The sequence below is a fragment of the Martes martes genome (assembly GCF_963455335.1).
Source record: "Martes martes genome assembly, chromosome: 14".
Taxonomy (NCBI): Eukaryota; Metazoa; Chordata; class Mammalia; order Carnivora; family Mustelidae; genus Martes; species Martes martes.
The window spans coordinates 24,640,807-24,665,811 of NC_137902.1; the positions used below are offsets into that span (position 1 = coordinate 24,640,807).

Below are 25,005 nucleotides of genomic sequence, written 5' to 3' on the forward strand. Positions count from 1 at the left end.
CAATATCTGATTTTGAATGAGTTCACCCCTTTACTCCAGGTGGGCTTGACGGGGCCTGGGTCAGAATGAAGGAAAGAGGGCAAAGGCAGATGTAGGAGAAACAGGTCTTGAATATAAATCCAGCCAACTTCACAGTTTTTCTAGGAATCGGACATTCGTCCACAGGCACCCCCACGAGCCTGGCCACACCGTGAGTCACGCACCTTAGGATTTTTACCATTCTCTGGCCACAAGGAATGGGAATGCCACGTTGTGGCAGGTCTCTGGTTATGAAAGATAAGGAAACGTGATAAAGGGCATTTCCTTTACCTTTGTTCCTTTCTCCCCACAGACCCATAAATGGTTAATGGGACTCCCCTGGTCCGAGAAATGTTCTGCCCACAGTAAAGTTTGATTCCTGGAGGCAGATCTTTTTTAAATGCACAAGTGTCAGATAATTGGAAGGGTGGAGTAACTGTAAGCCCGACACACCTTTGTCAGGACTTGTTAAGGAGCAAAGAACTGAAAGAAACGAGGGGGAGAGCAGGAGAAGTAAACATTTTTGGAAGATCACTCAGCTCTAACACACCTGGGCTGGGTCTGGATAAAAAAAGTGGGGTCTGCAAACGTCTCGGAGAAAACATCAGGAGGAGAGAGAGAGAGGGGGTTTTATTCAAAGTTGTTTCCAGTCCCTTCCAAATCTCAAAGAAGGTAAGTTACAGGAGGGATTTGTCCTTTGTCTCCCTTCCCCTGGGACTTTGACTTGGCATTTGCTATTTGGAATTTGAGTGTTTGTTAGAGCACATAAGATGAAATTGTTAGGGTTCAAGCATTGCAGCAGACGCAATTAATTGATCCAAAAGTTCCTTTGCTTTCTGCATTCTGCTTGGGGGAGGTCTTTTAAAGGAACAGTCAGAAAGGTCCCTCTGGGGGAAGAAGAAGGCCGGTTACGATAAACTGGGCTCTCGTGGCCAGTTGGGTTTTCTCTCTTGGTATTATTTTCAGTATTGTAAAATGGCTTGTGTTAAAATTGTTTTATTCAGAATAGGATAGAGTTATGATTCCTTCGATCTCAGTCTCTGGCACTTGCTCTCCCCCCTCTCTCCATTTCCTTCTCTTCCCTCGAAGCAGAGACTAGCTCAGAGGTGAAGTCACAGAGAGGGTAAGTGGGGGCTTGTAGAAACAGCCCCTGAGCGCGAAGAGCTGAGATGCCGTCTGGGCTCCGCGCCTGCGGGTCCTGATTAAGTTCGAGAGGATGGAGGGACATTGTTGTTTACCACGCTCTCAAAATACCGCCTCTAATCTAAAGCAAAGTGTAATATCTGAAACGGTATAATCCAGGAATTTCCTGGAGTCAAATTTAGAACAAGGAAAAAAAGAAAGGGAACGTTTTGTCTGTGTAACACACCTTTACTGGCCAATTCGCCCCTTCTCCCCAGATCATTCTGGGGTGAGAATTACCACCTTCAGTATCTCACTGGACGGCCTTAACTGCTCAATGACAAATCACCATGTTGCTTTTTTTGAAGTGTAGACAGAGCCCCTGGCACATGGCTTCATGTGAGTCACAGTTCATCAGTAGGTAATGGTCATATTTGCTAATGTCCATAAAATATAGTGAGGTTTTTTAAAAGATAGTCATTCTGAAAGCCGAACTGTTTTTCCTCACCGCCGTCTGCTGTGTCTTAGAGGTAAGGCACAGATCTAAGTCAGCTCCTGACGGCTGCCCTTCAGAAAATTGGAGGCACCAGCGTTACTCTGAGCCCCTTCGAAACACTCACACAAATCTGATCAGAGTTGACCTGGGCACAGTGACAGAGTCTTGCCTCAAGCTTGGATAGAAACTCAGATTCGTGAAATGGATCCCACCTAAGGACCAAGCTCATTCTCAGATTGTGCCTGACCAGAAGCAGCCTAGGTCTGTGCGGTTTGGCTTATTTGCTGTTATTAACAGCAGCAGGACTTCACGAAAAAGGGCTGTAAACAAGAGGCAACATCACAAACCCGGTGCCCAAACTCCCTCAACCCCAAATTCTGGAAATCAGGGGTGTCAGATGTAGCCAGGGGCACACCTGACGCTGAGGTATGTAGAGACCAAAGCCTCTGAGACAATCCACCCTAGGGCGCTGGTTTTCCTGGCATCAAACTGCTTGCACCATCCGTGTTAACAGATCAGAGTAGTACATGGTTTTCTCACCCTGTCCATTTTGTTGTTTTGTTTTTAGATTTGAAGCATACAGAGATGAGAGTAATAGAAGCTATAAAAAAAATACTTGCGGTTCCTTAGCAGAAGCTAGAGAGATTAATTCTTAAAATAGGAACTAGAAAATACTTAGCTTCTCCATTCCCTTCCTTATTGAAGACTAAGTGTTTCGTGGGTCATTATTTTTTTCATAAGGTTTTTTATTTTATTTTATTTTATTTATTTGAAAGAGAGAGACAGAGATAGAAACAGGGATAGTGAGAGAGCACACAAGAGGGAGGAGAGGGACAAGCAAGCTCCCTTCTGAGCAGGGTTAGATTTCAGAACCCTGGGATCATGACCTGAGTCAAAGGCAGATGCTTAACCACCTGAGCCACCCAGGCACCCCTCATGGGTCATTAGAATAAGGTCACTGTGAGAGCTGACTCTCCGTAACAGTGGTTTGTCCTGATTTGTGGGCGTGCCATTACTGGAATGGTTTTAGGTGAATGTGACATAATTTAAATGCAGTGGAAAGAAAAAATTCAAAAGAGTAGAAAAATGATTTTGAATTGTGTCTTTCTGCATAAGAAAATATCATGAGATCATTTTTCTACATCTTCTAAAGAGCATTAACGAGGACATCACCATGAGCAGCCCCTTAGCACTACAGGTGAAATTAGCATAATTTTGGAATTGAGAACCTAGAGACCTGCTCTTTCTTGGTTCTAGTGCAGTGGCCTAAACATCAAATAAGTTAAAATTAAAGAGTTAAACATCATGCTACTTGACAGTACTTCCATTAAGTAGTGTTTTGGGAGGAGTGAGCTGGGCAGGGAGGCACAGGCTCAGGCATGTGTCCGGGCTTGTAACTTTCCTTTCCCTAGCGTTACACTTCTTAAAACTATCCGCACTGAGAAAGTTTTAAAAGGAAGTCCTGCGGGGATACCACAGGCCCTATGGGACGATCCCAGTCCAGGTTTGTGCCTCGACCCATCACTTTCCTTTCGATGACTCACTTAAAAAATTTTCGTCTTGTATTTGATTTAGAGGAATCCGCCTCCCAGCATAACCCTGCCACCTCAGACTTTTGGTGGCAAAGTCACCAGAACTCTGACCTGAGTATTCCAGGCCCAGGGAATCATTCTGAGCAGCCATGGGACTCAGCCTTCTCAGGGGCTTCGGGCTGAAAGAGAGGCCGGGGCCCATCCACCCACACCCAGCTCAGGCCCATTCTCTCCCTGAGCACCTTCTAGGAAGGATTCCCCAGGTCCTGGAGGGGGGTATTTGATTTCTTAGCAGGTGGTCCCTCTCCTTGTACCCTCTGGTAGTTGGGGAACCCATGGCATTTTGCCATACACATCAAAGCTCCATCATCAGCACTTAAGAAAAAGACTTGGAGTGCCTAGGGTAGTGGGTTATTTTTCTGGGTACAGAAAGAATAAGGAAACACTCACTAGGTTTGCTGCCTGGACGCTGAGACTTTCATCAATGGGAGCTATCCTCAGTCTGCCTTGATGGCGACAAGTAAAAGAAACCCAGCCAAACCCAAATGGATGGCTGCTGACAGCCGCTTTCTTTAAAGGATCAAAACACACAATAACTTGTGGGAAGTAAAAGCCTCCAGGGCCTGTTATAAACAGTACGTTTCAGGATAGTGTTTCCTATCAGTTCGGGTACCACCCTAGGTGGCTCCCCGCAAGCCGCCAGGTGCATTTGAGTGTTTAATCTCCAAAATGCCTCCTGGTCCACAGCTAACGACCAATTAAAAAAAAAAAAAAGAAAAAAACAAAAAAAAAAAAAGGCAGAGGGGCTTCAGAGATACCAAAGGCAATTACTGCTTAAAAGCTTTCAAAAAGGGGTGCCTGGGTGGCTCAGTGGGTTAAAGCCTCTGCCTTCAGCTCAGGTCATGATCTCAGGGTCCTGGGATCTAGCCCCACGTCGGGCTCTCTGATCAGCAGGGAGCCTGCTTCTGCCTGCTTCTCTGCCTACTTGTGATCTCTCTCTCTCTCTGTGAAATAAATAAATAAAATTTAAATTTAAAAAAAGCTTTCAAAAAGGGTATCTGGTGGCATGTAGGTTTGTATGACAGTAGTCAAACACGTTATAGCCAGAATGCAGACACAGACACAGGCCAGGTTTGGCCTTCTCAAGAGGCTGGACTCCGTTGTGAAATTGTCTATGGAGCCCCTCCTCTTTGGTTCTGGGAAACATACCAGAGTCAAAGCCACCTTCTGTGGCTTTTCAGATCCAGTCAGGAGTTTTTCCATGATGCCTCATTCCTTGCCTAGAGCTGCACTTAAGAAACTCCAGTGAGCAAGAAGTTGGCATGTTCAACCAGGCCCTGAAGCTAACTGTACCCATCTTGGTTCATTCCACCAGCCTGCTGAGGAGCTGGTCTCCTGTGATCTTGGTTTTCAGTGGGGAAGTCACCTGGGGCCGCATTATGACTTTTGTGGGCCCTGGATGTATTTGATTTTTTGGACCCCTTCCTCCATTCAAAAAAACAAAAACAAAACAAAAAACTTAAAAAATTATATTTTATAACTGCATTGAAAGAATATAAACCAGGTTAGATTGTATTCATTTCTCCTTCTGATTTTAAAGATATTCTTTTTAAGATTTATTTGAAAGAGAGAGAGAGAGCGCGCGCGCATGTTCATGAGCAGGAGAGTGGGGCAGAGAGAGCAGGAAAGAGAGAATCCTCAAGTCCTCAAGCAGACTCCCCACTCAGCACAGAACCCAACTCAGAGCTAGATCCCAGGACACAGAGATCATGACTTGAGCCAAAGTCAAGAGTCGGTCGCTTAACCGACTAAGCCACCCAGGTACCCCATTTCTCCTTCTGATTTTAAATTTAAAAAAAATGTATTTATTTGAGTGAGAGAGAGAGTATGAGCAGGAGGGAAGGGAAGAGGGAGGAGAAGCAGACTTCCCACTCAGCCTAGAGACCAATGTGGGGCTCCATCCCTAGTCCCAGAGATCATGACCTGAGCCAAAGGCAGATGCTTAACCAACTGAGCCACCCAGGTATCCCTCTTCTTCTGATTGTAAAAAGAAATTAAAACACTTTCATGGGCCCCTAAAAGTGTGATAGGATTAGGTACTGTGCCTTGTGTGCCTAACGGATAAGTGACCCTGAAGTCACCAGGCAGGTAAAAAAATCTGAAAGGAGAAATCTTTTTTTTTTTTTTAATATTTTCATTTATTTGATAGAGATTACAAGTAGTCAGAGAGGCAGGCAGGGAGAGAGAGGAGGAAGCAGGCTCCCTGCTGAGCAGAGAGCCCGATGTGGGGCTTGATCCCAGGACCCTGGGATCATGACCTGAGCCAAAGGCAGAGGCTTTAACCCACTGAGCCATCCAGGCGCCCCTGAAAGGAGAAATCTTAAGCAAGGCACATCCTGGGCAGAAGTGGCTTGCCCTGAATTCCAGAATCCAACTTGAACTGCATCCAAAAGAGAAAGGTAAGGTTAGGGGGAGGAGGGAAAACACAGGAAAAGCCAGATTTCAAGTCTTCCCAGACTGGAAGCCACATCAAGAACCCAGTTGGGAAGGGGCTTCCTGTTGTGCTCCCCTGTGTGTTTAAGCCTCAGCCCCCACCCCAGCCTTTTGCTGTCAGATGGCTTCAGTCCATCTATACTTCAGGACACAGTGGACAAGGTCTCAATGGTTTTCCCTTCTGGGAGCAGTGAGTAAGGGGGAACATAGATAACATAAAAATATGCCTTTCCTACATATTTCTGTAGATTTTACACATTTTCTTCATATACTTTTTCCTACAAATAAGCATAGCGGGGCTAGCTTATTACAAAGGGAAAGTTCCATATTGTAAGAAGTGTTAAGTGCCATACAAGTACCAGCAGTACAGTAATTTTTCTCCTGATTTAAATCGATCAAATGTCGGGATGCCTGGGTGGCTCAGTTGGTTAAGTGTCTGACTTCTACCCAGGTCATGATCCCAGGGTACTGGGATTGAGTTCCATATTGGACTCCTTGCTCAGCAGGGTGCCTGCTTCTCCCTTTGTCTGTTGTGCACGCTCTCTTGCTCTCTCTCTCTCTCTCTGACAAATAAATAAAATCGAAAAAACATCATTCTCCCATCTAAACTCTAAATAATGAAGTATTCTATTCATTGAGTTCCCTGTAGAACACTAAACATTATGGGATAGAACAAAATGAGTTCGCTAAAAGCACCAAGTGCATTGACAGATATCCTTCAGCTGTCTGTTACTTTTTTTTTTTTTAAGATTTTGTTTATTTATTTGACAGATAGAGATCACAAGTAGGCAGAGAGGCAAACAGAGAGAGGGAAGCAGGCTCCCTGCTGAGCAGAGCCCGAGGCGGGGCTTGATGACCTGAGCCAAAGGCAGAGGCTTTAACCCACTGAGCCACCCAGGCACCCCTGTCTGTTACTTTAGCAAAGAATGGAGGTTTTATAGTCAAAGGTCAGGGTGCCACATCTTCCATGTAATTCCACTACTACTCAGCAAGGGGCAGTCTGGTCAATAAGATCCTGAAAAAAGAGCTCCCCATACAGGACAGAATCCAAAGTGAAACTATCCACTTTGTGCAGTCCAAAGTGGACTCCCTCTTATAACTGAAATAAGGAGTGGGAGGGACTCTGTAAAAAAATATGCACAAGAAAGAATTATGCCTTGAATTCTGGGAGTCAAGTGTTTTTGTTTCTCAGCTCGCATACTAGGGACCTGTGCTTCCTAAAAGTGATGGTAAGTGTCATGGCTGATCATGGTTTTTGGCTTTTCTGCAGGTGGCTATGGTATGGATGTAACCAAGAAAAACAAGCGAGATGGCACTGAAGTCACTGAAAGAAGTAAGAGCATGAGACATAGCATTATAAAAGTAATAAAAAAATTTGGAAAGAGTAATTCATGCCTGATTCCATCATAACTACTGTCTAATTTCTAAATTATTTATAGTCTTTCTTTTTTTTTCTTTTGTTTCACTGTATCATTTAAAATGTTTTCCTAAGTAGACTTTATTCCTTCCCATATGATGGATTTTATTGATTTTTATTTTAACATACTTGTAATCAAAATGTGTTCTGCTTTTTCTTCAAAAATGAAAACTACCATTTCGACATATAGTTCTCATAATTAGTACTTTTTTTTTAAAGATTTTATTTATTTCTTTGACAGACAGAGATCACAAGTAGGCAGAGAGGCAGGCAGAGAGAGAGGAGGAAGCAGGCTCCCCGCTGAGCAGAGACCCTGATGCGGGGCTTGATCCGAGGACCCTGGGATCATGACCTGAGCCGAAGGCAGAGGCTTTAACCCACTGAGCCACCCAGGCGCCCCTCATAATTAGTACTTTTAATAGCTGCATAATATTCTGTGAAATGAATCTGCCAAAGGCATTTAACCATTTCTTTATTTAGAAGACATGGCAACAAAAATCCAAAAGAATAATATCCTGCTTACTGCAGGGACAAAGTTAGAATAACACTGGTGTCGCAGTCACAATCTACACTGAAACAGAAAACAGACACATTTCTTTTGTGAAACTGCCCAAATCATAAATTCAGAGACATTTAAACTGTCCCCGAAACGGTTCCAACTCTTTCATTTATCCTGTGACTTTCATATATCTCTAATAAAAAAATTCTGGCTTCCCAGACTTGGAACGTTAGGTTAAGAAGTAATTTATTTTTATGTGTCCAAGAATCCCAAAGGTCCACACAATGAGAGGTTTAGTGAAAGCTCAAGGACTGTTATTCAAATCAAGCTGCCATTTTAGTCTGAAAAACCATTTCCTGTTATGCATGGAATGCAGTTTCTGCCACAGTCATCACCCCAGGTTCCTGCCAAGACAAGAAAATCAATTAGAAAAGTACCGTGTGAAGAAGGAAAGGAGTGGGGCAGCAAGACTGGTGCAGGACAGAGCAGCGTCCTGCCCGACGGCTTAAATTGGTGCAAAGGATCCTGCACCTTTTCCCCTTTAGCCTCCCGTACCGACGTGTGTGCGCACATACACAGCACGCATGCACATATACCTGGACATGCACACACTTGCACACACCACACAAGTGTGTGACGTCAGTAGACTGCTGCTCCTTTATGTCCGGCACAGAGGGAGGTGGTAATGACGGTCACCCTTAGAGAACAACGTTGGCCCTGCTGTGATTGTAGGAATCTGCCCACCTCCCCATGTTGCTGCAGGAGAGAGAGCGGTTCAGGAAGGCAATAGGTTTTTCTTCTAACTGGTGTTTAAAACATTCTGGAAGCTTTTATTACCTCTGTAGATTCATCTTCACTTGGGAGTCTAGAGAAACTCAGCCTGGGGAGGCAAAGCGCTGGTTCTTGTAGTCTGTCTTTGATATATCTGTCCCTAATTTCACCAAGCACCAAATGTGACTTACTAATAACCCCCGGCCTTCCTACACAACCCCACATTCAGGGATGGCCCTGCAGATTTTAGCATGAATTATGTCCTTCAGACATAATTGTCTGCTAAAAAGCTAAAAAAAGAAGTACAAAGTGATTATCCGCTTCACAGTGAGATCAGCCAGGAAAATGCCATGGCCCTAGCCGGACTGGGTGACCTTTGGAAGGGGCAGTTCAGATAGAGTGTGGCTCGACACATTTGAGGTGACTTGTGGCCCTGGTCCTCCTTCAGAGGTGAATCCAGGCCTGGACTGGATCTAATTGTTAAATGAGAGACATGAATGCCAAGGTAAGTCATCCTTCTAACTAGTGGGTAACTACTTTTGGTTCCAAAAGGATATAAATGTATTTTCCAGGTCCATTAAATCACATCATTATTGCACATATGTCCATGTGCAGAGAGTCAGAGCACATACCTTAAAGCATGAGCATACAAAAATCAATGTTAAACCTAATTTAAGATGCTGAGCCTATGACAGATGTTAGACCTTGCCAAGATATAGGGAATTCAGTGTAGTATATCTGATCTTTTTATTTTCTTTTTCTAGTTATCACGGAAACAGTAACTACAAGACTTACATCCTTACCTCCAAGTAAGTGACTGTGGAGAGCTTTCTTCTCACTAAGGCATGTGTGAAGCACCCCACATGTAACCTTTCCCGTGGGTACTTACTCTTCAGTTGAGCAAAACCAAAATATCTGAAATCTCTTTTTTAACAGCTATAGAGACATTAATTTATACAACCACAAAATCCACCAGTTTGAAGTATACATAATTCAGTGGTTGTTGGTATTGTTAACCTTAAAAATAAACTGGCCAGTTATTTTACCAGCAAAATATGGGTTTATTCGGGAAAAGCAAAGAATCACAACCTGGAACAAGCAAGCTAAGACTGACCATAGGCAAGTCCAACAAACAAAGAAGAGAAGCATTATTTTATGGAGATTAAAGAGGACACTAAGAGGTGTTGTTTAAATGAAAGACCATTGGAGAAAAGCAATTCAGGGTGATGGATGGTTTCTCATTGGCCAAGTTGCAGGTGTAGTAGATTTCCTGGAGGAAATGCAATGTACATCTTTCCCTGTTGAGGCCTGTAATTGGTGACTCTTTTCTGGTGAGGATTCTTCTGTGTGTCTGTAATTGACATTAAGTGGCATGGCTCCCCTTCCAACCTCCCCCTCCAGCATCAATTCACTTGAGCGAGGTTTCCTTTTATTAATTTTCATAGTATCTTTATAGAGTTGTACAGCCAATGCAACAATCTAATTTTAGAACACTGCATCACCCCAAAAGGAAACTTCATGACCATTAGCAGTCATTCGCCATTACCTCCCCTCTCCCCTGCCCCCGAGAGCTGTGAATCTATTCTCTGTCTCTATAGATTTACCTGATCAGACACTCATATCAGAAACCTTATCCAGCCTGAGCATAGGGTGGGAGAAGGGAACCACTGTTCAGGCTTCTTCTGTCTGAGTCCACTAGTCTTCTGGGGCAGTCCTTAGGTTGAGTCCTTAGGCTTCTGTATTGGAGAACTGAGCCCTAAAGCTACCCCTGCACCTGCCAGGCAGCCTGGCTTACAGAGGATGGGAACGAGAGGTCAGAGCATGACGGCCACCATGGGGAACACCAGCGACACAGAGCTGTCACCCACCCCTTCAACAACTCTAGTGGCTGCCATGTCTATGGCACTGACCAGGCAATCTCCAAAAAGCAAGTCCAACCCATGCCCTAGCCTCACAGAGCCTTTCATCACTCAGCTACCTTTTCTTCAGCTTTCCTAGTGAGCAACTTGCTATGTTCCGCCCAGAAGACTTTCCTTTTAAATCAGGTGGAATATTTGCTCTTGACATTTCTGTCATAAACAAACACAGGAGAATATGGCAGCTTGCACCTGCAAAGGGACACCAAACCAGCAGGGTCGTGGGTGATAAGCCAGGGGTGGTCTCCACAGTGGAGCTGGAGGGGACCCCCCCCGGTCTGATTCCACCCATAAATTGTCACCTGATTCTTGTTTGTGCAGAAGGGGGAACCAGCAACGGCTATGCTAAAACGGGCTCTCTGGGTGGAGGGAGCCGGCTGGAGAAGCACAGCCTGACCCATGGCAGCAGTGGCTACATAAACTCAAGTAAGTGCCTGCGGGTGGAGGGACTGGGGGAGAACAGGTGGACAGGGGCAGAGGATCCTACCAAGAGAGGAATCATCACAACTGCTTGTCATCCATTCCAAGTGCTCCCAGTTGTTGTGTAACTGACACAGAGACCAGCCAAGGGGATACTTTCAAATAAGATGCACTGGAAGCCTCCTTACAATGGGATCCGTTTCTTTTAGTCCCTAATATAAATAACAATGCTCAAGAATGCTTGGTGGGGAGGTGCTCTTTTCCCACTGAGTCACTCTCTAGAAGCTGTTTCTTTTAGGGAAGGGTGTGCACACAAGAGGGTTTACAATTTGAATTAACAACAACAACAAAAGAAATTTAACCACTGGGTTACTCCGCTCAGGGAGTCTAGTGACACACAATCCCACACTGAGTTTCCACTGGGCAACCATCCAACACAGGCCCATTGTTCCCAGTGAAGCACTCTTTCACGGTAGCTTCCAAACCGAACCGAGACAAAGTGAGGCAAAACAAATGAAAAACAAGCACACGTATAACCCCTGAGGCCATTTAAACCGTCTTCGATTGACATTGAAAAAGAAGACCCAAGACACAAATAGCCAGGTTGACCAAGAGGCGTGGCTGCCGCTAGCTGTCAAAGTCAAGGGACACGTCGTGGGATTGTATCCTAGTCCATCCAGCAGTGAGCTACAATTAAATGCCAGGTCCTCAAGAAAAATCCTGCCAAAGCCTCTCCCTTGCCATGTGCAGTCACGTCCACAAAGGGCCCCCCTGCCTTCCTTCTGTGGTCAGCTGGGGAAGGACAGCGGTGATGACGGCGATGATCTCACCTCCCATTTCTGAGCGGTGTTCTCAGAAGGCCCTCTGGGCCCCCCGTAGGACCCTCTTTAACCTTGAGCAGCCTGAGCGCAGTCAGTATAACTGCAAAGCCGGTCTGAGGTGCTGTGAGAACTGATGCTTTTCCCCACTGCAGGTGGGAGCATGCGAGGCAATGCCTCCACGTCCAGTTACAGGAGGGCTCACTCCCCCGCCTCCACTCTGCCCAACTCACCTGGCTCCACCTTCGAAAGGAAAACTCACATCACTCGGCATGGAACATACGAAGGTATCAGTCTGTATATTTCATTTCATTTCATTTCATTTCATTGTAGATGTCATTAGTACAGAAAGGTGGATTTATGATAGCCTGGGGATGGGACCCAGGACCAGAAAGAGCTCCTGCCCTGGGATTGTGAGGAGCAACTGATTATAGATTGTGGGGTTGGGGGACATAAAGACAAAGGGACCTTCCAAAAGGACTTTCAAATGCTAAAGAAGACTCATGGGATAATGGAGACCTGCCTATTGCCAAGCTAAGCTGGTTTTTCCCTCCAGCAAGGCAGACAGTAGCGCTGGTGGGCTCTTTCTCGCCTCTGCCTGCCTGAGTATTTGTCAGTGGGCTTTTAAGGATCTTTAATTTAATCTACATTTCTTTCTGCTTCCCACATCAGTTTCATTTCTTTTATGGGCTTATGTTACTTGGAGATTTCATTGATTGACCTGCCCCCTTATTCATTCATCCATTCAGTTTTATCTCATATCTACTGTGTGTTTAACACCGTATGGAATGCCTTAGTGGACACCGTCGGGGCCAAGGACTGGCTGCCTCAAAACAGGCCACTGTGGCTTGAACATTATTTTGAGTTAAAAGCAGTCCAAACCCAGCAGATTCAGGAAAAGCTCTTTACCTCCCCCTCAGCTGCCTGCTTGTACCAAGAAGGGAGCTATTAACAGAGATCCCCCTAAGACACTTATCTCCATAAGGCAATCGTTTTTCCAACCATCTCCTCTCACCTTCCTGCAAATGGTCTTCCTGCCCTTTGTATCCTCAGGCCCCTGCCCCTCTCCTCAACTCGCACAAGCATCACGTTGCCTGTTTCTGGAATTTCCATGTCTGTGTGGTTTCCCTGTATGTACAAAGCTAAATTTGATTTTCTCCTTTCTCCTGTTAATCTGTCTTATGTCAATTTGATTCTTAGTCCTGCTAGAAAGATCTTGAAAGGTAGAGGAAATTCTTCCTCCCCAACAACACTTAAATGAGTTACACGTGAGGGGCGCCTGGGTGACAGTCAGTTAAGTTTCCATCTCTTGGTTTAGGCTCAGGTCATGATCTCCGAGTCGTGAGATCGAGCCCTGGGTTCGGCTCTGTCCTCACTGTAGAGTCTGCTAACATTCCTCTCTCCCTCTTCCCTCTCCGCTTTCTCTATAAAATAAATAAACAAATCTTTTTTAAAAAGAAGTAATGAACTAGATGTGGATCTTGTCTTCAAGTTGCCTGTGGTCTGATAGATAAGCTAAGCTGACGGATAAAAACTGTGATGTAAAGTTGAAGGGGATGAGCATTTCCAGCTGAGCCTTCAGAGAAGACTGTATGGGGCCTGAGGCTGGGCCTTCAGATGTGTGACGTTGGAGGCGGGTGGTGAGGTGGGGCGCTCCAGCCTGCAGGGGGCACACTCAGCACAGACAGGCAGCAGTCGGGCTGGGCAGCAGGCAGCTGAAGGGGCTCAGATTCAGGGCTGGCCTGTTGATGTCTGGGCTCTATTCTGCAACAGTCAGAAGCCACTGGGATTTTTGAGTAGAGAGTCGATCCTTCCTATAACTCCAGATGCCACGCGCGGGAAGAGCAGGGACGAGGTGACAAGTTTGAAGATGCTTATAGTCAAGGGCAAACTTGGCTGGGACTAGGGCGGTGGCAGTGGGAGAGGAAAGGAGGAGCAGTAGATGGAATTGACGTTTGACAACTGATGAAATATGAGGGGAGAGGGAGGCCAAGGAGTCTGTGCCACTGAGACTCAAGCACAGGTGGCTGGGTCCATGGCGGTGCCAACGACTGAGGGAGGGGCGCCGGAGGCAGGCTCAGGAGGAGCAGGAGCAGGAGCTCCGTAATGCTCCCAGGCAGGCAGCGGGGCACATGAGCCCAGGAAAGAAGTCAGGCAGGATACCCAGTTTGGAACCATTTACAAAAAGGTTAGTAGAAATGGAAAACTAAGGAATCAGCCAAAGAAGGGAGCCTGAAAGCAGAAGGGAGCAAAGAAAACTTTGGGTATGAAGCAGAAGTGATGTGGTTTTGGAATATAGGTGAGGTTCCATGGGGTGAAGTCCGGAGCCAACAACCAAGAATTCTTGAGAGGTCTTTGGTGCAGAACAGTGGTTTATGAAAGCACGGGGACAGGACCTGTGGGCAGAAAGAGCTGCTGCCCCCGGGGTTGTGAGGGGCACCTGATTATATACTATGGGGTTGGGGGAGCTAAGGAAAAAGGGAGAAAGTATTTTCCTGTATTAAAGAAGACACAGAGGATACCACCGGAGGCTTTGCTATTGTCAAGTGAAGGTTGTTTTCCTTGTAGTTAGGCATTAACAATAGGATAGTTGGGAGCTTCCGGGAGGAACATTACACTCTGCGGGGCTTCAAGTACCTGTCAATGGACTGCTCGGTATAAGGACATTTAACTGCATTTGCGTTCCTTTCTGGAAGCTAGGCCATTGATAGAAATGCTTTGTTCTTGTAAACTGCTAAGACATTTGTAAACTGAGGGAGACTTTACATCTTGCAGGATTATGATCTCTAGAAGTTAACTATTTTTTTTTCCTTTAGGGCAGCCTGGAGTGCAGGAGGAATGTCACATTATTGGGGGGGGGGTGTTGTGGGGTCTCAGCTTCTGCTTTGTCCTCAGCTTGCCTTCTGTTCTCTCGTCAGAAGGACGAACCAGAGGGCACAGGAGGAAGAAGATGCTGAGGGGGCGGGGAGAGCAGGACCCAGGCAGGGACATGGAAGTCAGTGCAGGAACATGCTCCGGGTCAAGAAGCAGGAGGCAGGAGGACATTTGGATTTGGCTCCTGAAGTCCCCACAGTGCCGGCGACTGCAGAAGCCAGTTTGGTGGGAAACAGACGAGCCAGGCAGCAATGGGTCTGACCTTGACTGGAGATGGGTCATGGTGGTGGAGAAGCAGAGGACTGAGGGCTGCGCTCCCCAGTATGTGATTTCAGACCCAGAGCGGCCAAGGGGCTTGGGAGGGCAGGGAACAAAATCCAGCGGAGTCGGGTTGTATCACCACAGCGCTGTGTGATGTGAGGCCTTCCTGGGGGCCGGTGCCTTCACTGTAACAGGGTCCATGTTCAAGACGAACTTCACAAGGGCAGTGACGCTCCCATGCTGACACCACATATATTTGAACGACACTGGTACAGGGAAAACTCAGTGGAGGGCTTAAAAACAAAAAAAGCAAAGCAACCCTCCTGCTTTCATGCGTTCCAACCATTCGCCATCTGAAGCAGATCAGTGATCAGGATGAACCACGGGAACTGCGGCCCGCAGGCGTGTTCTATTTAAGAGCGAGCCCTCTGCTGAGCCCCCACCACCCTCCCCACGGCGGGCTGCAGGTGTCCCGCACACCGTCCCCCCTGGGAAGCCACGGGCTTGCGTGGCCATGGGTGCTCAAGGTTTTCTCGCCCTGCAGGGAGCTCCAGTGGCAACTCTTCCCCAGAATACCCTCGGAAGGAACTCGGTAGGTCCTTTCCTTACTGTCTGAAGGGATGGGCAAAGGCACTGGGGAAATGCCTGGGGTCAGGGGTGGAGGGTGTGAGCTCAGTGGATTCTTCTAAAACTTTGACCGCTGCTGAGTGGTTTTTTCCCTTTGCTCTTTATCCTGAAGCATCTTCAGGCCACAGTCAGCCGGGTTCACTTGCTGCCCTTAGCCGTTGCTCCTGACCCTGGTGAAATGGCAAGTTAGTCATGCAAGGGTCAGACTTGGACAGAGCAGCCCCAAGGCCAGGCAACAGCTGTAGGGTTTATCCTTCTCCAGGATGCAGAGACCTCCCAGCCAAGAGCAGCAGGGGTTCAAATGCACACACGCCAAACATCCCAGCACGTCCACCACAGTGGACTGCAAAGGGGTACATTTTATGCCAAGTGAAACCCTAGGCTGTCTTCACTTGGCCTCCAGTTTGTGGCCCGTGGTCTTGGATTCTCACTGTGTGTATGAGCTGATACGGTCATTGCACAGCGATTGTAATTTCACCTATCTGGTCATACCAGGAAGACCAAGGCAGTCTAACAAAAAGCTGAAGGGAAGATCTGGCTGTTTTTTTAAAATATATTCGGTCAGTGTAGACAGCCAGCCCCAACGACTAGGCTTCCAAATGATTACTTTAGTTAACACTCTAAGTGTGAGCTAACTTAACATTGATTTAGCTGATGCCCTGAATGCGTGGAGCCTGGCAGAACTCGCTCTGCCCTGTGGCTACGGGTTCATCCTTACTAAGCATCCACCATCGAACGCAGGTGGTTTGGGTTCACTGTGGGGCCTATGACTGAACTAGAGAAGCCATGTGGTGGCCTCCGTGTGGATAAGTTCCATCATCTCATCCTGAAGCCCAGCTGGCCGCACAAAGGGGCCGGGTGGGTCCTAAAGAGGGGAACCCAAAGAGGAAGTGGGGTGCCCAGGGCTTGAGCTCCAGGAAGAAGACAGGGCAAGACAGTCCATATGGAGTCCTTTACGAAGACTTTACACAGTGTTAGTAGAGACCTAGAGGAAGGCTTCCATCACCCATCTGGATGTAAAGGCACAAAGAAAACAGTCTCTTCCCCCGCTCAAATAGATCTCCTTCGAGGTCAAAAATATCTAGTGTGCCACCTCTTCGATGCGTAAGATTATTTTTCTTTGTTCCTCAGCATCTTCTTCAACCAGAGGAAGGAGCCAGACACGAGGTGAGCTCTGTGGCTGGGGTCATTTCAGTTCATTCAACAGGTTTTTTCTGAGCATCTAATATGTGTGTCCAGACCTGAGCCAGAAAATGGGAGGAGTAGAGAAGCATAAATAAGGCATGGTTCCTGCTTTCAGGGAGCCCACCACGTCCTGGGACTCTTCCGCAGGCCCCATCAGGATGGGAAGGGTAGTTTGTGGCACTGATCTAACATGGAAGGGAAAGCAAGGGTACAAACACCCAGGAACCACCTGGGGACTAATGTGTCCTGCTGTGGGTTACAAAGATGCTGGCACCACATCAGGTGTGCCAAAGTTTCACTTGGAGTCCCCTGGTTGACTTTAACAAGATGCACTATAATTGCCTTTATGTAGTGAGAAAGGAACGAAAGCCCTTCTCTTTCAAATTATTCCAGGGGACAGAGGGCTCCATGACAGTCTTGCACTCTGCATGTCTGCCCACAGATAAGGCTCTAGGAGGGAAATGGGGTCCTGGGGAGAGCTGGCCTGGATGCATCTGGTGAGGGTGGGGAGGAGCAGTGTGTCCACGCTGTGCTAAATGCAGAATTCTGCATGGGCCCTGGAGCTCTCTGTAATCACTCTAGACTTCCAGGGGCCTTATTGCATCAGTAATTCTAAAGTTAGGAACACATCAACCACCCACAACTTTAGGCTAATAGTTGAAAGATGTCAGTGGCCCATCTGAAGCTAACAGAATGTGAAACCACCCTTTACTGCCCAGAGGAGGCCCAAGTGGCTAAGTAAACGGTATGGGTTTTAGAATTTTCCCTCAGGCATCAGAGACCCGGGAGGCAGGAGAACAGAGTGGTCCAGAGTAGCTGGGATACAGGTCCCTGGAAGGGGGTTGGTCATTGCTGATGGTGATCGAGCCTCTCCCTCAGCCTGCGATCTCATCAGAGCATCTCTAAGTGCTGGGAGGTGTGCAGTGGGCAGGTTGGGGTGTGGGGAGAGGACCACTCCTTTTAAGCAGCACTCGTTCTGGGCACTCTTAGGTTTCCTATTCCCAGGACAGATCTCTGAGCAGCCCACATTTCTTTGTGCTGCTCAGAGCTCAAAGTCAGGCTCTGTCATCCAAGCTCCTTCACTTACACCTTCTCCATCTCCTCCCCTGTACAGAGAGCGAAATCCGAGTTCGACTGCAGAGCGCATCCCCATCTACCCGATGTAAGTGTTCATAGTCTGTCTGAAAACAAAGGATCCAGGAATCCAGAGTCACCATGGTGTGCATGCATGTGTGTGTGGTCACTTGATCATAAAACGTGTTGAAGGGCCTTCTGTGAAAGGGACTAGGTGTTGGGTCAGGAGCTGAATAACTCCTGTTCCCTGCTGCTGAAGGGAGGATAGAAAACTAACCCACCATGGCCTCTCCAGGAGCTGAAGGAGCAGGGAGCCAAAGAAACCTCCAGGGTCAGGGTCACTTGAAAGGAGACTGAGGGCTCCGTGGGATGAGCCAGCATCAGACATTTGGGGAACATATATTCAGACACTGGAGGAATGTTCCATGTGGCCCAAGGAAAAGGAATAGGAGGGGACCCGATAGAGTACTTAAGGTGGGAGAAGAGTCCGAAGTAAGCAGAGTGAGAGAATTTGAACTTTATTTCACATGTCTGAGATTCCCCAGCCCCTGTCCATCAACTCTGTTAGACTCCTGTTCCTGTGAGAGGCGATTTGACATCGAAATGAACCCAACTGGTAGGACGGGAGCCAAGTACAAAGAGTAGGAGGAGAAAGAGCTGGGTTGGTTGGCCCAGGAATTAGACAGGGCCTGGCCCAGAGCGCTCCATGCCCTGAGCCAAGGGGTCCGAAGCTGACCCCCCGGCATCCTTCCAGGCTGGGTGGGGCTGAGCCAAGGTTGGAGCTTTCAGGGAAGGGGGTGCCTGGGCAGTCCTCCAACACATGTTGTGTGCAAACCTGTCTCTTACACACTGCCCTCAAGTGGTGCCTCCCTTCTCTCTTAACTTGCCCCGTTGGAAGGCACAAGGGGCTTGCATCCCTCACTGAGCTAGCTATAGGTCACAGTGGCCACATGGACTGGAACTCCCACAAAAGCAGCATACTGTCAAGGAGTTAGGGGCCACGGGTTCCTGGTGGCCCCCCAGAGCATACAAGGTCAGTGACCCAACATGTGGGGTGTCCTGGCAGGGGATGAGCTCACTGTTGAACAATCTGTTTCCAGGGATCCGGTTCTCTCACTGCCCTGGGCATAAATCCCCGAGTCTAGCAGTCTAGGAGGATGGTCTTCCAGCCACAGAATTCTCCCCATGGTGCCTGATGAGGTCTAATTAGGAAATATATACTGAGGACCTCCCCATGGAGGCGCTGTATTTATGAGGCATTAATATTACAAAGTACCTGCTTAATATGTGCTATAAATTGACAAAATGCAAAAATTACAGTGCTGACCAAAAATATCCCGGCATGTGAAGCAGATGCCATCCCCCCTCATATTCCAGATACCGTTAATGTCCTTTCCGCTGCAGCTGGGCTGGGGGAAGAACCCTGGGCCTAATGGAAAATGTGGGCATCACCTTACAGGGACAGAATTGGATGATGTTAAGCGTTTGCTCAAGGGGAGCCGATCAGCAAGTGTGAGCCCCACCCGGAACTCCTCCAACACCCTCCCGATCCCCAAGAAAGGCACAGTGGAGACCAAAATGGTGACAGCGAGCTCCCAGTCAGGTAAGTCCCGTGGCTCCGGCTGCCGTGGAGGGAAGGGAGCCAGGTGGCAGAGTTGGCCCAGCCCAGGAGCTCAGCCACCCCAGCAGGCCTTCTGGGGGGTGGCAGAGGCCTCACAAGGTACTGTGCGTTCATGCTTCGTGCTGCGTGACCATGTGGGCTGCACACTGTCTGCCCCACCGTCCCATGAGCATGGGGCTGGCCTCTACACCCTAGAGAGTTTCTCCCAGGACATTGTTGACCTCCCTTGGGAATGTGTTGGCCACGTTCCCCAGATGAAGACTGCTGGGGACACTTGTAGTGTTTCCCTTCATTTATTCAGTGACTATTCCATGCCTCCTCTATGCCAAGTACCAGGCACTGAGGAGAAGCGGCAGAGAGAGGAGATACTGCCCCTCGTTGTGGGGGGGGGCCTCTGAGGGAAGTCAGACCGATAACCAGGAGATGGTAGTCAGGTAGGAGGAGTGTTGCGGAACCCTCGGAGTTCACATGCCTACCGAGTGCCAGGCAGGTTCTGTGGGGGGCAGAGAGATGAATAAGCAGATCCTCAGAACTGGAGGAGGGAGGGAGCCAGGTGTGCTGTGATGTAGAGCTTTCTGTCTTTGACTCAAACCCTTGAGATAGTGACCTCTTACGTAAATATAAGACAAACCTCGGGCCAGTGTGTATGGCTGCCTAGCCGGCTCCCCCTAGTATTGTGAGGAGACACAACTGCCTCAGATCTTCAGGAGCACCGAAGCCCCCTCCCAGGGGCAGAGTGGCCCCTGGGTCTGGTGGGCATGTAGGAATGTTGACAGGGTCTTACCAGGGAAGACTGCCCTGAGCACAGACCCAGGCCTTTGCTGTCTGTGCCTGCCCTCTGCCTGGAGGTCTGTGTGGGATTTGCTGTTCCTGCGCGTCTGTGAAGGTGGAAGCAGCAACAGATGGGAGAGACCATTGGTCACCAGCACACCAGGAGGTGGGGAGGGCCTCTTGGAAAAATGGGCAGACCCCAGAGCAAAACTGACCTACTTCAAATTTCACCAAGAGCCAGCAAGAATTTCTAACACGAGAGACCAAGTTTTCACCAGCTCCAGGGTTTCAGATGGAAGTGGGCTGACCAGTTTCCCTGGACTAAGGGAGTTCCCGGACAGGGGACCTTCGGGGCTAAACCCAGCTGGGCTACAACGGCCCGCCTGGGTTACCCCAGCACGGAGCGCCGACTGGTCTCTCACGGGGGTGCGGGCATGCCTGTGTGATTCCAGTGTCCGGCACCTATGATGCCACCATCTTGGACGCCAACCTTCCCTCCCACATGTGGTCTTCCACCTTGCCAGCGGGGTCCTCCATGGGGACCTACCACAACAACGTGACAACCCAGAGCTCGTCCCTTCTCAACACCAACGCCTATTCTGCGGGATCGGGTACGTGGTACGGGGCACTTCCCCTCCCACCGCTGGGCCCCTTGCACCTTTACTGGAGCCGAGGGACCCCTCTGGTATTGGCCCTCCCCGAAGCTTCCCTGAGGGGCTTTCTGTGGCCCGGCGTCCCATGATTTTCCCAGCTTAGCTCAGTCTCCAGGTGTTTCTTTTGATGGGTTCCATATGAGAAAGACTGTCTAGCACAGTATCAGAAGAAAGTGTCACGAGAAAGAACATGAAAACAGATCTGAGGAGCCTCGTTGCCCTCTTCATGGATAAACTGTGACCTTGAGTACATCAGTTAACCTCTCTGGGCTTCAGATGCCTTTTCTGCAAAGTGGCGACTAACAAGAGGGGCTCTGGCTGGACCCCATGTCCACTCGAGGCCTGACCATCTGAGGACCATCCCTTGGCTGGGACCCAAGGCCCACCACAGACAAATCGGTTCTCTGCTGCAAGGCAAGAGCCCACGATTTCCTAAAACCAGAAATGTAACAAAAGCTCAAAATGCAGCCCTGCCCTTCCTTCCCCGGCTTCTATGTGCCCCCCCCCCCCAACCCAGTTCTGGGCCCGCCGTCCCTCTCACCTGCCTTCCTCCTCCCCTGCAGTCTTCGGAGTTCCAAATAACATGGCATCCTGCTCTTCCACACTGCACCCCGGGGTCAGCACCTGCTCCTCAGGTCAGTGCTCGCCAGCTTGCGTGGCCTTTTTCAGAATGTTTGCTTAAAGCATTAGGATGCTCCCTCCTGCTGAAGAAAATCGTGGTTTCCTCAGAAATGTCCTCTCCGCCCCTGAGCATGAGGACCTTCCTCAGTGCGCACGGGGATGCAGACACAGGGCCCAAGGGGTGCCCGCCCGCGGTCAGAGGTGGAGCTCAGCCCCCAAGGGCAAGGCCTAAGGTGGAGGGGCCAGAGGCCTCACCTACCTGCTTGTCCTGTGCTGGTCCCTTTCTCCTCTGTGAGCAGTGGAGAGATGGAAGCAAAAGGGCCAAGTCAGTGCTCCGGACATTTTTCAGGTGGAAAGTATTGATACGTTAGAAGGATCTTACTTCAGATTTTTTCATAAATACTGTAGGTCACTGGGGGCTCAACCAATGTTACTGCTTAGTTTCCAACGCAAACATGACCACTTTAAAGGAATACATGTTCACTCTGTTTCCACATATGTCATAACCACACGTTATGTAAATGTTGCCAGCCACATCTTGTTTTTTGTTTTTTGTTTTTAAAGGCTTCTGCCTTCCCTCTCCATTACTGTGAATAGTAAATATAACGGGGGCCTTCTTCATTTAGCTGGCTGGCACACCCACAAGTGCAAATGTAGCATTCTTGTTTCAACACTTCTGTTTGACTAGAGCCCCACCAAACCCAGAAGACACCGGGTTCACATTTCATTCCTTCTGCCTTTGCCCTTCTGCTTTGCCAAGTCCTGACTGAGGAAGGGGGCCGATCTTGGATCCAGGATCTGTGCCCCAAACACTAGAGATGATGAAATAAGAGAAGCTCTTACCTGGGGAGGAATGAGCTTCTGCTCATTATTTAAAGACCAACAACAGCCTCTGAAATCCTAATGGGGACTAGGGGAATTTTATGTGTTTGAGTCTCGAGGAGGAAGTGTTCAAGGGAAAACCAAGGGTATGCCGGGTCAGCCCTCTTAGTCCCCCTGCGTCTGCGTCCTATGCCCACAGTTCCCCACCATGCCCCAGGGTGCCCCAGGATCCCCCAGCAAACATGGACTCCCTGGGATATTAAGTTGGCTCCACACCCAATGAGGAGCCCAACAGACCTGAGCTGAGATCGAGAGTCAGACACTTAACTGATGGGGTCACCCAGGTGTCTGGACCCCTGGGATATTTTTTAATGTCCTGGGATATAGCGACCTCGTTCGGACCCCGTGCAAATGACCACCTTTCAGTTGTGTGCACTCACTACCCAGGGTAGTTCAGGACCCAGTGCTGAGAGCTTTTGGCCTATGGTGGGGATCCCTGTGTCACTCACAATGTAAGAACTGAGAATGCTGGGTAATCTGTCCCGTGTGAAGGCCTTCATCGTGGAAGTGATTTGGAGGCTCTGGGGGCTGCCTCAAGCTAAAGGATCCCCCCCCCCCACCTGCACTCACCTGCCTTCAATTGCTTTTGCAGTGTTTGGCATGCAGAACAACCTGGCACCCAGCTCGTCCGCCCTGTCCCACGGCACAGCCACCACCTCCACAGGTCTGTAGCCGAGGTTGTTACTGCAGGCCCAGGCAGTGACACACCTCAGCAGCTGTAACTCACAGTATTCCTTTTCGGCAACCAAATTGGAGGGACCAAAATATCTCCAAAAATCAGTCAACCTTTCCCCACCTCCCAACCTAGAGGTGCCAACTTCTGTCACGTGCGGGCTCAGACATGAGGGAAAGAAACCACAGGGGAGCCTGTGCTGTGGCATGTCCCCTGTATATCCCTGTCTCACTGCTGTTTCTGATGGACCCCCGTCACTGTACATTGATCACCTGGGTGATTTTCTGGTGTACCCCCTGCGTATCCCCTGTGCAGGCCTGGGCGGGGGGAGCAGAAGTGTGACCCTTAACCTTTGCCCTCAACTTGCTTACTGTTTACTTGGGGTAGAGTCTAATACATGTGGAACAACTGGGCATCCTGTAACACAACATGCATCCAGTTATGCAGAGCATGTGTTAAGGTTGTAGGTGTTCTGAAGGGAAGAAATCCTAGGAGGACTTCATGGAGGAGGAGGAATTTTGGAACAGACCTGAAAGGATGAGGATTAGACCAAGGAAAATTCATCTAAATTCACTGCCGCCCCCGTGGCTGGAGAGCGTTGTCTTCCTTATTATTGTTCATTTTATTTATTCTGTGTTCTCCTCGCCTTGGGAGGCTGCGGAGCTGCTAGGGCTGGTCAGACTACTTCTGAGCCTCAAGAAGCCACCCTCCCACCCTGGCCTGCTCACTCAGTGGTTCCTTTCTTGCAGCGTATGGTGTGAAGAAGAACCTGCCCCAGAGCCCTGGCGTTGTGAGCACCGGCATGTCCACCTCTGCCGGTGAGCATGATCTCTGGCTGCTGAGGGCAGCATGTGCAGGCGGAGAAGTGCTCCGCGGGGACACCTGCTATATGAGAGGAGAGAGAACCCACTGCTGGTCCGAGGCCTGCAAACATGACTCACCCCGAGGCCTCCCAGTTGCCATGACAGAGCAGAGGCAGCTGTGCCCCTGGCCCTACCTTGGCCTTCCCGTCCAAGGGGTGGGGCGGGGAGCTCCATCCTCCACACCTGCCTAGGGTTGGGCATTTGTGCCCCAGTCCCCACCCATGTCTGTAAGCCCCCGGCCTGCTTCCTGTTATGTGTCCCCCATTGTAAGAACCAGAGAGCCCCTCAGGAGCTCCGCACAGATTTCCACTAGGATCTTTATCAACTTGGGCTCACTGTAGCTGGTGGGTTCTTTCCTCCATTGATCTGATCCCGTTGCTTCCTTCCATTCAACAATTGGTTGATTCAAAAAAGACTGAGCACCTGCTTTGTATGAGACGCTATTCTCCGTGACTGAGCAGAGCCGTGAACAAGGCAGACTAGGTTCCCGCCCTCACCAGGCTGACCGCCCAGTGTAGGAGGCCGATAGACCAGGAGACCAAGTACAGGAGAGGATGAGAGAAAATAACACCCACCGGAAGAAATAGGCGGGTCGCTAGAGATAGGAGTGTATGTGCATTAGATCAGGTGGTCAGGAAGAGCTGCCGGCAACCCAGGACAGGAACCCTGGAGGCTGAAGGCTAGACATCAACCAGCCATGTTAATTAAAGGAGTGCCTGCGAGACAAAGGGACTGTAGCCCTTTCACTAAAGATCCTGTAACATCCAGGTGGGGAGGCAGCATCAGAGGTCAGCCGCCCAGCACTTCTGGCATTGACCTCTGATGGCCAGGCCCAGCCGGGCAGGGTCAGTGCCTTTGGTCCCCAGGAGGGTCTTAGTGACTGCTGTTGGCGAGAACAGGCCTTTGGACATACCCGCTGATCCCTCTCTTTCCCTCCCCGCTCCTCTTGTCCTCCTCCTTCCTCTTCTCGTTTCTTCTCTCTCCCTTGTCCTCCTCCTTGCCGGCTCCTCTCCTTTCCAGCCTGCACCACAAATGTCCAGAGTGATGACGTCCTGCACAAGGACTGTAAATTCCTGATTCTGGAGAAAGACAACACGCCAGCCAAGAAGGAGATGGAGCTGCTGATCATGACCAAGGACAGCGGGAAGGTCTTCACTGCCTCCCCAGCCAGCATTGCTGCAAGTATGAGGGGGCCCGCTCTGGGCAGGTTTCCCAAGAAAGGCAGACCCTGTAGGAGACTGACTGTCCCCGCAAGGTAGCTGGAGACATTTTAATAAGAAAACCACAGTCACCCCATTCAAATGAAAAATGCCTGCCTGAATAGGGTGTTCCAGGGTCTGCCTTGAATGTAGATAAACATTCAGGAAAGTTCTGGTAAAATACTCCCAGAGGGGTCTT

General features: G+C 49.0%; 1 protein-coding gene across 1 annotated transcript in view; it reads left to right on the plus strand.

Moving 5' to 3' along the window:
• The first annotated feature begins 498 nt into the window (after positions 1–498).
• COL17A1 (collagen type XVII alpha 1 chain) overlaps positions 499–25,005 on the plus strand; it is a 52,313-nt gene continuing 27,806 nt past the window's right edge. The window contains exons 1-14 of the mRNA XM_080822720.1: positions 499–690; positions 6,932–6,994; positions 9,113–9,157; positions 10,586–10,690; positions 11,658–11,789; positions 15,182–15,229; positions 16,396–16,431; positions 17,564–17,611; positions 18,983–19,126; positions 20,368–20,526; positions 21,132–21,203; positions 22,664–22,735; positions 23,494–23,562; positions 24,628–24,789. Of these exons, the coding sequence (XP_080678846.1) occupies positions 6,943–6,994; positions 9,113–9,157; positions 10,586–10,690; positions 11,658–11,789; positions 15,182–15,229; positions 16,396–16,431; positions 17,564–17,611; positions 18,983–19,126; positions 20,368–20,526; positions 21,132–21,203; positions 22,664–22,735; positions 23,494–23,562; positions 24,628–24,789 (1,144 nt within the window). The 5' untranslated portion in view covers positions 499–690; positions 6,932–6,942. The remainder of the gene's footprint in view (positions 691–6,931; positions 6,995–9,112; positions 9,158–10,585; positions 10,691–11,657; positions 11,790–15,181; positions 15,230–16,395; positions 16,432–17,563; positions 17,612–18,982; positions 19,127–20,367; positions 20,527–21,131; positions 21,204–22,663; positions 22,736–23,493; positions 23,563–24,627; positions 24,790–25,005) is intronic.